Here is a 14,772-nt window from a genome sequence, read left to right on the forward strand (position 1 = left end):
TGCACCAAAGTTGTACAGTTTGTTTTTCAACATAACGTCTTGTACATCTCATTGTTGCAATGGGTCCACCTGTATCCCTACTTAAACAATTTGTTGTTTCCCTTCCCCTCCACAAATTATATCACCATCAAATACAGTGAAAACAGAGGTTATACCATGGGGGAGGGACATACAAATCAACAAATAAATATCTCATAAATATGTTAGAAATAATAGCAAGAAAGAAAAAAAACATTTGAATCCTTTTCTTGGGGTTCATTTTGCCTAACATCAACTTATCTGACTGTTTTTGTTTGTCTCAGACAAATACTAGTTATTGCAATAAGGGAAACCATGGGACCTGTGTTTCTTTGGGCCTGGCTTACTTCACTTAATATAATTTTTTCTAAGTCTTTCAATTTCCTAACAAATGGGGCAATGCCATTCTTTCTGATTGAGGCATAGAATTCCATTATGTATATATACCACATTTTCTTGATACATTCATCTACTGAGGGGCATTTGGGTTGGTTCCATAACTTAGCTATGGTAAATAATGCTGCAGTAAGCATAGTTATGGTGGTAGCTTTAGTATGGCCTTGTTTATGATCATTTGGGTAAATTCCCAAAAGTGGGATTTCTGGGTCATAGGGTAGCTCTATGTGGAGTCTTTTGAGGAACCTCCATACTACTCTCCAAAGTGGTTGAACAAGTGTCCACTCCCACCAACAATTCAGTAAGGTTCTCTTCTGTCCACATCCCCCCAAGCATCTGTTTTTATTAGCTTTTGGGTGATATCCATTTTAACTGGGGTGAGGGGAATCTCAATGTTGTTTTGATTTGCATTTCTTTTATGTCTCTTGGCCATTGAGTCCTGATGACTTCGAAGGATACTATTGTTGACTTCCTGAAGCCAGTATGCTGGGAAAGTATTATAATTAGAAGAAAAAGAGCCTGTTACTCTCTGTGTGAATTCATCACTGTTCTTAGTTACAGATGTCAAGTGCACTCAATAACAATGGACTTACCATGGGATGTGGATTTGTTCACAGCTATTGAGAAATCTTAAGACAAAAGGTCTAGAAACTCAATTTTAAGAGTGGAGTTGTGCATAGAGCCTGTAGGGGAAACCTTGCTCTATACTCACTTTGCTCCTGCAGAGAAGAGCTGCCACTCTCTTCATGCTCCAAGAATATGGTATGCAGATACAAGTGTTCTGAACCCACCTCCTGGCCTGCAGCTCTCATGCCTTATTCACACCCATATTTTATCCTCCTGAGGCTAAATAGATGAGTTTGGGATATTATTCTATACTCTCTGCTTAGAAACTTAGTTTCTCACACACACTCTCTTTAAAGAAATCTACCTCACCATACAGAAAGGCCATTGATTTTAGGGGGTTAATTTTATACCCTGCTACTTTGCCAAAGTTTTGAATCAGCTTGAGTAATTTGGGAGTGGAGTCTATGGGATTCTTTAAATACAAGATCATGTCATCTGCAAAGAGGGAGAGTTTTATTTCTTCTTTCCCTATTTGGATCCCCTTTATGTCTGCATCTTGTCATTGCTGTAGCTAGGCATTCAAATACTAGATTGAAGAGAAGTGGAGAGAGTGGGCATCCTTGTCTTGTTCCTGAGTTAAGAGGAAATGGCTTTAGCTTTTCAGCATTGAGTATAATGCTGGCTGTAGGTTTGTCATATACAGCCTTTATTGTATTGAGGAATGTTCCATGGATTCCTAATTTTTAAAACCTTCATCATAAAGTGGTGTTGGATCTTGTCAAATGCTTTTTCTGCATCTATTGAGATAACCATGTGGTTCTTATTCTTGCTCCTGTTGATGTGATGAACAATATTAATTGATTTGCGTATATTGAACCAGCTTTGCATCCCTGAAATGAATCCTGTTTGATCATGGTGTATGATTTTTTGGATGAAATGTTGAAGTTGATTGGCCAAATTTTTGTTGAGAAGTTTTGCATCAATGTTCATCAAAGAAATGGGTCTGTAGTTCTCTTTCTTTGATGAGTCCCTGCCTGGTTTTGGGATGAGGGTTAGGATGGCTTCATAGAATGTGCTCGGTAGTGAGCTTTCTCTTTCAATTTCATTGAAGAGTTGGAGGAGTATTGGTGTGAGCTCTGCTTTGAAGGCCTTGTAAAATTCCGCTGTAAAACCATCTGGTCCTGGACTTTTCTTAGCTGGTAGGTCTCTTATTGCTGTTTCTATTTCAATGCTTCATATGGGCCTGTTGAGCTGGTTTAATTCATCTTGGTTTAGTTTTGGCATGTCAATATTTGCTAGGAAAAGGTCCATTTCTGTCAAGTTCTCAAACTTATTAGCATATAGTTTTGAGAAGTATTCCCTTATAATGTTCTGAATCTTGGTTGTTTCCGTGGTGATGTTTCCATTCTCATCTCTGAGTTAATTAATTTGGGTGTGTTCTCTCCTTTTTTTGATAAGATTTGCTAAGGGTCTGTCAATTTTGTTAAGCTTTTCGAAGAACCAACTCTTTGTTTTGTTGATTCTTTCTATAGTTTTTTTGGATTCTCATTCATTTAATTCTAATTTAATTTTGATTATTTCTTTCCGTCTACTGGATTGGGGTTTACCTTGCTGCTCTTTTTCAAGGAGGTTTAGATGTGTCATTAAATTGCTAGTTTCAGATCTCTCCAATTTGTTGATGTAGGAGCTCAGAGCTATAAACTTGCCTCTGAGTACTGCCTTAGCTGTGTCCCAGAGGAGCTGGTAATTTGTGTGTTCATTTTGGTTGAATAGCATGAACATTTGAATTTCCTTTCTAATCTCTTCCATGACCCACTCTTGATTCAGCAGGGTGTTGTTTAGCCTCCATGTGATACCGGACTTTCTTTGGTGGCTTTTGGTGTTGAGTTCTAATTTTATTCCCTTGTGGTCAGAGAGAATGCAAGGTATAACTTCAATGTTTCTGAATTTAGACAAGTTTGTTTTGTGGCCTAAAATGTGGTCTTTTTTAGAAAACGTTCCATGTGCTGCTGAGAAAAACGTGTATTCTGATGCTGCTGGGTGAAATGTTTGGTAGATGTCTGTTAAGTCTAGTTGATCTATGCAGCTGTTTAGATCTGCGGTTTCTCTGTTGAGTTTTTGCCTAGTTGATCTATCTAGTGGGGAGAGTGGTGTGTTAAAATCCCCAACAATTAATGTCTTTGGATCTATATGGGATTTGAGGTAAAGTAGTGCTTCTTTGATAAATTTGGGTGCTCCATTGTTTGGCGAATAGATATTTAGAATTGTAATATCCTCCTGAAGGAGAGTTCCTTTAAGTAGTATGTAACGACCTTCTTTATCTCTTCTCACAAATTTTAATATGAAGTCTATTTTATCTGATATTAGGATTGCAACTCCCGCCTGTTTATGGCGCCGTTTGCTTGGTAGATTTTGTTCCAGCCTTTAACATTGAAAATGTGTTTGTTTTTACGGGCAAGATGTGACTCCTGCAGGCTGCAGATAGAAGGGTTTTGTTTTTAAATTCAACTAGACATTCTATGTCGCTTAATTGGAGAGTTCAGTCCGTTAACGTTAAGAGATAGGACTGAGAGGTATTTGGGAGTTCCTGCCATGTTATCCACCTTCGTGGGGGCTGCGAAAACTGGGTTCTTCCTATGGTTCTTGGATTCTCAGTTTGGGTGCAGTTTCTTGGCCTTTGTTGCGGTCTTGTTGGTTTTCTATGTGTAGGACATCTTTAAGAATCTTTTGTAGGGCTGGTTTGGTGGAGATGTATTGTTTCAATTTTTCTTTGCTATGGAAGGTTTTTATTTGGCCTTCAGTTATGAAGGAGAGTTTAGCTGGGTACAGTATTCTTGGTTGATAGTTGTTTGTTTTTAGGGCATGGCATACGTCATTCCAGGCTCTTCTTGCTTTGATTGTCTCTGCTGAGAAGTCTGAGGTGATTCTAATTGGTTTCCCTTTATAGGTGATTACCCTTTTCTCCCTGACAGCTTTAAGGATCTTTTCCTGGGTCTGAGTTGATCCTGTGTGGATTATAATGGACTGTGGGATGTCCTATTCTGGTCTGGTCTATTTTGGGTTCTAAAAGCTTCTTGTATCTGAATAGGCCTATCTTTTTGTATGTTTGGGAAGTTCTCTGCTAGGATCCTATTAAACAAATTTCCTAGACCATTAACTTCCGTTTCTAGGTGCTCCTCTACACCCATTATTCTTAGATTAGGCCTTCTGATGGTGTCTTCCAGGTGTTGGATAGATCTATCATATTTCTTGGACTTGTCTTGGATGGTTGTATGTTCTTTCTCTATAATATCTAGGCTGTCTTCAATCCCTGAGATTCGATCTTCTGCATGGTCTAACCTGCTGTCAAGACTCTCTACTTTTTTATCTCTTTTCCTTCTAATTGGTCAGCTTTGATGGCTTCAAGTTCTTTGTTGAAGCTCTGTTTTAAGTCTTGTATGAATTTCTTTACTTCCTTAATTTGGTGTTCAGTGTTTGTTCTCAAATCACTTAGTTGATTGGTTATGGTTTCTTTGGACTCCCATTCCTTCTGTTGGGTTCCATTCAGCATTCCCTTTGTGGTCTCCCTGACTTCCTTCAGCTCTTTGTTAATGGATTCCATGAATGCCTTTAGTGATCTTTGTGTATTCTCTACCTGGTCTCTCAATTCCTGAATTATTCTTTGATTAGCTTCCTCCCGTTTGTGGGATTCCTGCAGTTTTCTTTCTTTCTGTTCGTGGGATTCCTGCAGTTCTCTTTGAGTGTTCTCAGCCTGCTCACGCCATTCCTCCCTTTCTCTTTGAGTATTCTCAAGTTGTTCACACAAATCCTGTATCAGTTTTTGAGTAGCTTCCTCAAGCTTATGATATTCCTGTATAAACTTTTGGGATGCCTCCTCTCTCTCCCTATCACGCTCATACAGAGTCCTTTGTAAGTTGTCAAACTTCTCATTTATCATGTTTGCCACCATTGTTTGTAGAACTATTTGGGAACTCTCCTCTGGGTTGTTCATTATCTGATCTGACCCCTGATTATCAAGATTGGGAATTGAGATACCCGAATTTGCCATTTTTCTAGTATTTTTTCGGCTTACTCTGCCCATTTGAGATGAAAATAGCACCAGTTTTGTGCTAGAACACTATCTTAAGGCAACCATCAACCAATGTTTGCATTTATACAGTCAATAGTCTACAGATACAATCTAGTTCAACAGATACATCTATTCAACATCAAACAACTATATGTTAATGGGCTTCGAACCGCAGAGAAGAATTTGGAAAACCAGAAATTTTTAGGTTTAGGGAGAGATGTGAGTAAAAAATAGGAATAGATTGGTGTGGGGAGGCACAGGAAGAGTTAACTATGTCCTAATCTCAATGCAGGAAATAGGTTGGGTAGGATGCAAGTAGAGAGAGAGAGAAAAAGAAGAAAGGGAAAGGGAAATTAAAAGAGACCAGAAAAAAATAGAAACGTAAAAATTAATATTATTATGGAGATTAGAATACCATCTATTTAGAGAGGAATGTGAGTATATTAATAGAAGGGTAGGGACATAGAGGAGAAGTGAAAAACTTAAGAAAATGCTTAAAATATTATATAGGTATAAAGAGGTAGTACTGCTATTAAGGAATTTAAGTCTGAGAGGTTTTGAATTGAGTAATAAATTTGTGGATTAAGTGTGTACACAATGGGGGATAGGGTCTACTAGTTAACTACGGGTTTATCTGAGGATGTGCAGGACAAGAGTTAAGTCACATAAAGAAGATCAAAAGAGAGGAAAAGGTGAAAAGGATTAGAAAGGAAGAGAAAAAGATGAGAAGTTCAGTAGAGCTAGACAAAAAAACAAAAAGATAGTTAAGAAAGAAAGAAAAAGAGAAAGAAGACAAGAAAAGAAAGGAAAACGCACATTCATGTATTCCTAAAATAAAAATTATAAGAGGAAAAAAAAGTTACTGGAAAACAATTATTTTTTCAAAAAAGGCAAAAATTAAAGATTAATAAAATTTTTAGAAAAGGAAAAAAAATTATATACATATAAGATACCAAAAAAAAAAGAAAAAAAGAAAAGAAGAGGAAGAAAAAAAAAATTCTTTGATTTTTTTTTTTTTTATTTTTTTGAGAGGGGTGGGAAGAATCCTGTATCTCCCTTTTGTCTGTAAACAGCCTCTTGTTGGAGTCTCTGGTCAGCTTGAGGTCCTGTGGCTTGATTGGTTTCTTAAGTCAGTTTTTTGAAAAGGCAGAAAAATGCTCTGCTTTACCCAAGATTTGAGATCCCCCTCCCAGATTAGTTTACTGGGAGGGTGATCTGCTTTGAGAATCACAAAAGAGGGGGATGCAGTGGTGAGGCTAGGTTCTGGGTAGAGTTGAGGCCTTTCAACAAACAGTAGCTTTTTCCTGGGGCTATTTTGTGAAAAAAAACTCACAGAGCCCAGCCTGGAGCCGTTCTCAGGGTTTCTGTTTTTCAATTGATTGTTGAGGCTGCTAGAGGGAGGGGCAGCCTCTGGCTCTGATTACCCAGTGAGGAAATCCACTCCAATGGCTGGTGCCTGAGCTGGGAGACTTTTCCCTGGATGGAGCCGAGTCTGGCAGGTCACTTCGCCGCTGTTAAGTTCTTGTGACCTGCTAAATGACTCGTTTTATTCCAAGGCCTGGGTTGGAGCTGGCAGCTCCTCCGAGCTTTGTCGGTATCCAAGATGGAGATCACCAGTGCTGGGGGGGGATGGGTGGCCTTCCCTCCTCTGCTCCCTGAGAAGGAGTGAGGACATCGGGCTTCTACTCACGTGGAGTCTTGGATCCTGGGTCTTCTCTGGTCTGCACACTGCAGGATGAAGATGTCCGCTCCTTGTCGGTTCTTGCTGGTGTTGAGTAGAATCCGCTCGCCCGCTGCATCTGGCTCCTTCCTCCGGGACTCTTTGTGTGAGCGCTCAGTTATGGCCCCGGCTGCGTTCTCTGCCGCGACCCTGCCGCCGCCGCTGCAGCGGCGGCTGGCAGGTGCTCAGATGTGTCTTTTTGCCTTGGCTTCCCCTCTCTTGTCTAACTCTCTGTCCTGTGAGGGTACACTTGGTGTGATTCTCTGGCTTAGGACTGTTCACTGGAACTCTAAAACTGCTTTCTATGCGAGAGCTTGTTCAGATTCCAGCTTCTCCTCCGCCATTTTCCCTCTCTTCCTCTACATTATATATTTTTGTAATATGGGTAATAGTGCTAACTATTCCTTGTATGTTTCAATAAATGAACTAATATGTACTCTATTCATTCATATATTTTGTAGCTTTTTTATTTCTCCTGTTTCAAATTTTTTTATAAATATCTATAGTGTAGCAATTGGTTTTTATTGAAAATAGTTTGCATGAACCACTCGAAAACTTTTTGGCATACAACCCAAGTACTTATATTAATCAGCAATTCATACTTTTTTTGGTCACTCATGGAGCTTGAACTCAGGGCTATCACTCTCCATTTTGAGCCACATGTCTACTTCTGGTTTTTCAGTGATAATTGGAGGTAAGAGTCTCATGGACTTTCCTGCTGACATCCTCAGATGTCAGCCTTCTGAGTAGCTAAGATTTACAGGCATGAGCCACCGGCTCAAGAATATTCACACTCTTAATGACTGTTCATCCGACTGGAACTCTTGTGTTGCAGGTCACTCAGCTTGTCTCTGACATGGATTTTGTTTGATTTTCCCCAGTGGCCAAAGAGTCACTTGTAGAGTTCATAAGCAACATCTAGAGATCAAGGTACATAGAGAAATTCAGCTCACAAAATACCCAACACATTTTTAAAGGGCCTGTAGTCCAAAGCCTTGAGCTTGCTAAGCAATTCTTTTTTATTTTATTTTTATTTCATTTTATTTTAAAGGTGCTATACAGAGGTACAGTTATGAGTAAGGCGATGAGTACATTATTTGTTGATCATTGTTACCCATTCCCTTGTTGTTGTCCCACGATCCCTTCCCTCCCCAACCTCCCACACTCCATGAGCCATACACCTAGCCTTTCTGTTTTAGTTTTGTCTATCAGATAGACGTAAGACCAAGTTCCATCTATCTGTACCTCCCTTGTAGTCATAAGTATAAGGGTGTTTAGCACAATGCCTAGATTTCTTTCAGATAGCTTTGTGATAATGATTTGCCAATATAGCTTCAATTTCAATCTACTTATTTCCTTCTGTGACCTTTATGCAAAATGCTTAGTAATTGCTTAATCTTGATATATCCTCAAGTTTCTAAAACTATTATTGTTTTGAGGCCTGAGATCATGGTATTGATAAGTAGTTGTGCATATCTAAATAATTTTTTCCAAGGTAAGATCTTCTTAGCCAAAATAAGCATGTGCTAAAGCCTAGTTTCTGAAGCTTTGTATGGATTCTTGTTACCTCATTAAAGTAGAGATTGCTAGTCAGAATATATAATTGTGTTCCGAATATTTGTGCGTCTGAACCCAAGTACCTGACAGGAACAACCTAAGGGAAGAAAGACAGTATTCATTTGGGCTCATTGTGTCAGAGATTTCAGTTCACCATCCTTAGGTTCCTTGGCCTATGGAGAGGCAGAATATCATGATGTTGGACCATCTAGTAGAGGCTACTCAACTCATGGCAATCACGAATTCAAAATTATATAGGAAGAGGTGAGGGCAAGATTTAGGCCCAAGGACAGTCCCACAAATGTATTTCCTCCAACTAGGTGTTTTTACCACCTCCCAGTAACACCACCCCATTGTTAACCCATCAAATGATGAATAAACACAGAATCCAGGAGTGTGAAGAAAGCAGAGAGGACAGAGCTAACTGAGAGAGCCCACTTCTTTGCTACTTTTCCACAGAATATTGATCAATGTGAATGAGAGAAAGCATGAGTTTGGCTGAAGAAAGAAATGCTGATTGGCTGAGGAAAAATTCCCATCTGTTCCTTTGTACCATCTGACTATACAGGTGGAAGAATTAGTATCCCCTATATTCTTGTTTGACTTCAGATTTGAAGACCTGGAAAATTGTTCTTATTTGCCTCCAATGATAAGATACATTGGATAAAAATTATAATTAGCAACAATAGCCTTGGAAAAAGTTGTACTAATTAAAGCAAGCCTGACACCTAGTAACATAGGATGTGCCTATAAACCTACAAGTAAACGCAATGGATACTAAAAGACAAATCATTACATATAGACATAATTTAACAATAGTCTAAACATTAACACAATGAAAACAAAGGAGTATGTTCTTAGGAACAGAACACAAGGGTTCAATAGCTACATGCATATGACCGTATAAAATGATGCTTATCAAAATGTGCTCCAAAGCATGTGCTGTTTCCAGTTCTCCCTATTTTTTCTTCTCTTTTTTCTTTTTCTTATTGTAATAATACCATATAGAGGGGTTGCAATTACATGAACAAGGTAATGAGTACATTTCTTATTGCCTCCTCCTTTGTTTCCATTCACCAGCCCTAAATAGGACAAAAGTCAGCATCACATCACCTGGGTTATTATCCTGAGTTCAGAGACAAAGAGAGGAAGAGAGTGAGGGCAGAGATGAAAAGTGCTGCCAGGAGCCTAAGAACACCAGAAAGCAGAGAACTGATGGATCAAAAAGGACCCTATGTAAAGGGCAGTGTCTTGGTTCAAGTTCCCATCTTCTATTTCAATTAGGCCCTCAGAGTGTAACAACAATAATCTGAATTTCATGCCAAACAGTCTCATTTTGACAACCCAATAAATATACATTGCCACTTTGGTATCTTCCTTTGATCACCAGAATTTAGATCTCTGGCATAGCTCTCCTTCAGACATTCTGACAGAAAGGACAATTCAAGCATCAATTTTGTCCTTTGTCTCATCATTTTGTTGTTCCCTTTCCCTTCCCTAATTCGGATAAATGTATATATAGTACACAGGGTACCAAAATAAAATACAGACAACAAGGGATAAACCATAGGTGAAAATTGAAAAAAATGAGATGTACAACTCGTTATGTCAAAAAATGAACTTTACAACTTTGGTGGGCGGTGGGTGAGAATCGGGTAGGGGGAGTGGGGAGTATGGGAAGGGATGGGAAGGAGAAACAAAGAGGAGGCAACAATGCTTGATAAAAAATGTACTCATTATCTTGCCCATGTAATTGTAACTCCTCTGTACAGTATTCTCACAATAAAAATAAATAAATAAAAGAAATAAAAAGAAATAATGCAACAGTGATACTCACAAAACAATATGTTGGAAATGAACCTTACAACTTGGTGGGGTGTGATGAGGGAGGGAAAGTGGGAGGAAAATGGCGGAGAGAGTAACAATGTTCAACAAGAAATGTACTCACTACCTTACATATGTAACTGTATCCCCATTGTACATTATCTTGACAATAAAATTGAATTTAAAAAAAGAATCAACTTTCCTTGGAGGGACAGGAGAGAATGATATTATTTTACTCAAATCTGACTTGTTGAATGGTAATTTCTTATCTTACTAGTTAAAGATAATAAAGATGTAATTAAAACGGAATCATCGTTTTTAATTTATATTACCCTCATGACCACAAAAGTTTTAAACTAAAATTCAAAGCTTAAATTTTATAGGCTCTGTGGCTCTCTTCCTCAGATCTATCCTCTTGACCATCATTCCATGACAGGTCATCCATTCCCCAGATCCACAGGGGTCCAACCCTGCTGCTTTGAGGAAGGTGGATGGATTCTGAATATGTGAACAGACAGTTCACACAAGAGTTGTTTTGTGATTTTTGTGGAGAAATGTGAGATGAAGGGTCGAAGTGATCTGCTGACGATCAGTACAAGATGAGGACTAACTATTGCTAAATCAAGCAGAAGAATTGAAGGAGCCTAACTTCAAAAACAGAGCTCTCAGACAATTAAATTTGTGCCTAAAAAATCTGAATATTGTTGAATTACACGGGTGTCTGGATTAACTAAAACACAAGACACTTGAGTGGAAAAATCAATACAAAACATTGCCTTTTAAAATGAAACAGCTGGGCACCAGTGACTCAGTCTTGTAATCCTAGCTACTCAGGAGGCTTAAGTCTGAGGGTCCCAGTTCAAAGCCAGCTGAGGCAGAAAAGTCCATGAGAGTCTTATCTCCAATTAACCACCAGAAAACCAGAAGTAGCACTGTGGCTCAAGTGTTGAGTGGTAGCCTTGACATGAATATCTCACAGACAGTTTCCAGTATCCAGTGTCCAGAATTCAAGCCCCAAGAAATATATACATCTATCTATGTGTACACAATATGCATAAAGAATCAAGAAATCCTATAGTCTGCAGCATGATGGATAGAAGTAGAAAACACCTTGTTAAACAAAGTAGTAAAAACAAAGAGCATCATCTATACTGCTTCTCACTCAAGCAGACTTCAAAAATATAAAATGCAATAGTGATAGTATGGGGCTGACAAGGGCACAGGATCAGAGTGCAGGAGGTTGAACACAGAAGAAAGATGGAAGACTATGATCAATGTACATAATACACATATACTGAGAAACCCAGAATCCCACTAATAGTTACAGATATGTACATGAATAAAAAATAGGCTATCAGAAAATAAAGGAATAAAATCTGAAGCAATGAACCCATTCTTTGTATTAAAGGCAATTCCTGCTTAAAATACCGTTATTTATTTTATTATTGCATAAATATCAACTGATGCCATAATTCAGACTCTCCAAGTATTAACTGGCTTTTTCTGACAACATTCTGAGCAGGTGGAGGCAGCAGGAGGAGCAGCTGGGGCAGCCCAGACTCACACTTCAGCTTCCCTGGGAGGTTTTTGTTATGGCTTGTATCACTGTGGGAGGGTAACTGCTATACTGTTGACAGTAATAAGTGGCAACATCTTCCGTCTCCAGGCCACTGATGGTGATTGCGAACTCTGTTCCAGATTGACTCCCACTGAACCTTGATGGAACTCCGGACTCCAAACTATCTGCACTATAGATCAAGGCTTTAGGAGCTTTCCCTGGTTGCTGCTGGTACCAGGCTAAATCATACCCAATGTCCTCACTGGCCCTGCAAGTGATGGTGGCAGTGTCTCCTAGAGACACAGACAGTGAAGATGGAGACTGGGTCATCTGGATATCACACTTGGCACCTGGAAGCAGAAACATGAAAACAAATATCCACACTAATTATCAAGTTATAAGAAGGCATCCTTGAAGAGTAAGCATCCTGGATCACACTGAGCTGTGTAAATCCCTAGCATTGTCCTTCTTTACCTGGGAGCCAGAGCAGCAGGATCCCCAGGAGCTGAGCAGGGGTCCTCATGTCCATGCTGTGTGCTGACTTGGACTGACTACTGCCTAATGTGAGAAGCCTATGAAGAAGTCCTGAGCACACTGGGCTGAGCTGTTGGTGCATGCAAATCAGCAGCAGAGTTATACACTGCTGTCCAGCTGCCTCATCTCAGCAACTCTGCACATTCTGAGTCTCAAGGGAGCTAGGTCGGGCAACAGAATAAGTTTTAAACACAGAAGAGAATCACCAAGTTGCTTTCCTGTGATGTGAACACAATGGTAGCTTTGAGGATCAAAGCTTTTTTCATCTTATTTCTTTAACTGAGTCAAGATTTGTTCACTGGAGTGTTAGTTCCAGAAATTTATAAACAAATTTTGCACAACACAAATTTGGCATTTCTTTATTATTATGCAGGACAGAAAGTTTTGCAGTAGCTCTGATTCACTGATAATTTGTATGTGTCAATTTATCAGCACTGTTGTCCTGTAATGAATCCAATCCATGAAAGTGGGATAAGTGGAGCTGTTGTATTGATAAGAAAATGCCTGGACTTCTGTACTGTGCTGTTCAGCCTTATTATCTCCTTCATCTCTGAGTTTTTGTCCCAGGTGATCCATACAAGCACGTCCTTTCAGAGCCTTTCTCCCTTCATGTCTGAACAGCCTTTATAATTTTTTTTCCTGACCTAGAATTGTGTATCATTTTATATATCCATGCTGAAGGTTCTCATATTATTCCTTCTGGCTTTTAATCAGCTTCACCACGACTACTATGTTCAAAAGCAGAGATAAATTCTCCTTAAAAGGGAGGATAAACTTGGGCTGGGAAGGTGGCTCAGTGGTAGAGCGCTTGCCTTGCATGCCTGAGGCCCTGGGTTCGATTCCTCAGCACCACATAAGCAAAAGAAAAAGGCGGAAGTTGCACTGTGGTTCAAGTGGTAGAGCACTAGCCTTGAGCTGAAGAGCTGAGGGACAGTGCCCAGGCCCAGAGTTCAAGCCCCATGACTGGACCCCCCCCCCAAAAAAAGGAGGATAAACTCAGCTTATCTTGAAGCCTATTTTGTGGCCTAAACCTACATATGTCTCCTGTTCAGTGGACTCTTCTAGTTTCTAAGAGAACACTGTGCTGCACACCTGGGTAAAAGATATTGGGCCCAAGCAGAGTATGTTGGAATCTCTGAACAGAATCTTGAAATCAATAGAACATGGAAATGTCATCCATATTGGGATGAGGCAACATGGGAGAGCTGATTTTCTGTTGTTGACTCCATTGTAGGTGCTGAGATGGAGTGACCCAAGAGGCCATCCATATGTGTTGGATTTGCCTGTGCAGTTGTCAGGGCTCAGGAAGTCACTATTGCATGGGATACAAAGTTGGCTCATCTTATCCATGTTATCACATTCTGAGGAATGTCTGAACAAATCTGGGGGTTGGGGCAGGTTGTGTATGATCTGATCATGTAAGTGGCAGTAACACTGAGAGTTTCATATCACCCAGAAGAGTTGTTGATCCAATGAGTAAATTAATGAGGGAAAATTAGAGCCAATATTCTTGAGGTAAAAAAAAGTAAGCTAATTAAATGAAAATTTCATCTAATATTAGTGATATATTTCAAAGATTTTTATACTGAATATTTTGTGGAAAAAAGAAAATCAGAAAATTTTTCTAAGAATTCATTTAATAAAAGCCTAATTTTTTGATGTGAGTGAAGTAATTACCATAACTTTACATATGTATGCATGTATACATATGTATATATGAATGTGTACATATAAATATATATACACATATTGATGAATAGATACAGAAGTGGATTTTTTTTTCTAATCTAGAAATAATGATGCTTTCATTTTAATAACAGATAGCACCTTCATTAATTGACCTCATTGTAGGGAGCCGAGGCGAGACTCCGCCCACTCCCTTGCAGTTTTGAGGATTACCACTCCAGACGGTGCTTGGCGGGACGCCTGGGCTGTGCGCGCGTGCGCGAGCCAGGTAGTGTCCCCAGCCAATCCCATGACACCTGGTGACGGTAAAAGGCAGGCGACCAACAATAGAAAGACCCGTGTTCGAATTCCCTATATAAGCGGCTGTGTTTCGGGTGCACGCTCTCTCGCGCCCAAGCTCTCCTACAACTAAAAGGCTCTCCAATAAAGCGTGATCTGAGAAGACTCCTGGTGTGGTGGTCGTTTTTCCTCGCTGGTCGAGTAGGCGGTCACTACAATTGGTGCTGAAACCCGGGAACGAACCTGGGACGAGACCCGCGCGAGAGGCCGAATCGGAGCCAGAACTCAACACGCGGAGAGGAGACGTCGGTAAATATCCCCCGGTATGCTGTTCACTGTAGATTTAGATATTTATTGGTTGCTTGCATTGCTTCTTCCCTTGTGGCTTGTCTTTTTGATGGTGCGCACTTGCCTCGAGGAGGGAGGGTTTGATTTAATCCAGGAAGGACGCAAAGTACTAACGCAGCATCAGGATAGTCTATCAGAGTCAGTATACAGTAATGGGGAGGAAAAGAGGCCTAAAAGAAAAAGGGAAAAAAGACAAAAGGATCCTAAAGAATTAAA

At 39.7% G+C, this 14,772-nt stretch overlaps 1 gene segment (V, D, J or C); it reads right to left on the minus strand.

Moving 5' to 3' along the window:
- Nucleotides 1-11,718: 11,718 nt before the first annotated feature.
- Nucleotides 11,719-12,280, minus strand: LOC138825202 (immunoglobulin kappa variable 1-5-like). The segment is given in 2 exon segments: nt 11,719-12,059; nt 12,184-12,280. Coding segments are annotated over 2 exon segments (396 nt in total).
- Nucleotides 12,281-14,772: the final 2,492 nt, after the last annotated feature.

This window comes from Dipodomys merriami, unplaced genomic scaffold, assembly GCF_024711535.1.
Source record: "Dipodomys merriami isolate MVZ:Mamm:240054 unplaced genomic scaffold, mDipMer1.0.p SCAF_136, whole genome shotgun sequence".
Lineage (NCBI taxonomy): Eukaryota > Metazoa > Chordata > Mammalia > Rodentia > Heteromyidae > Dipodomys > Dipodomys merriami.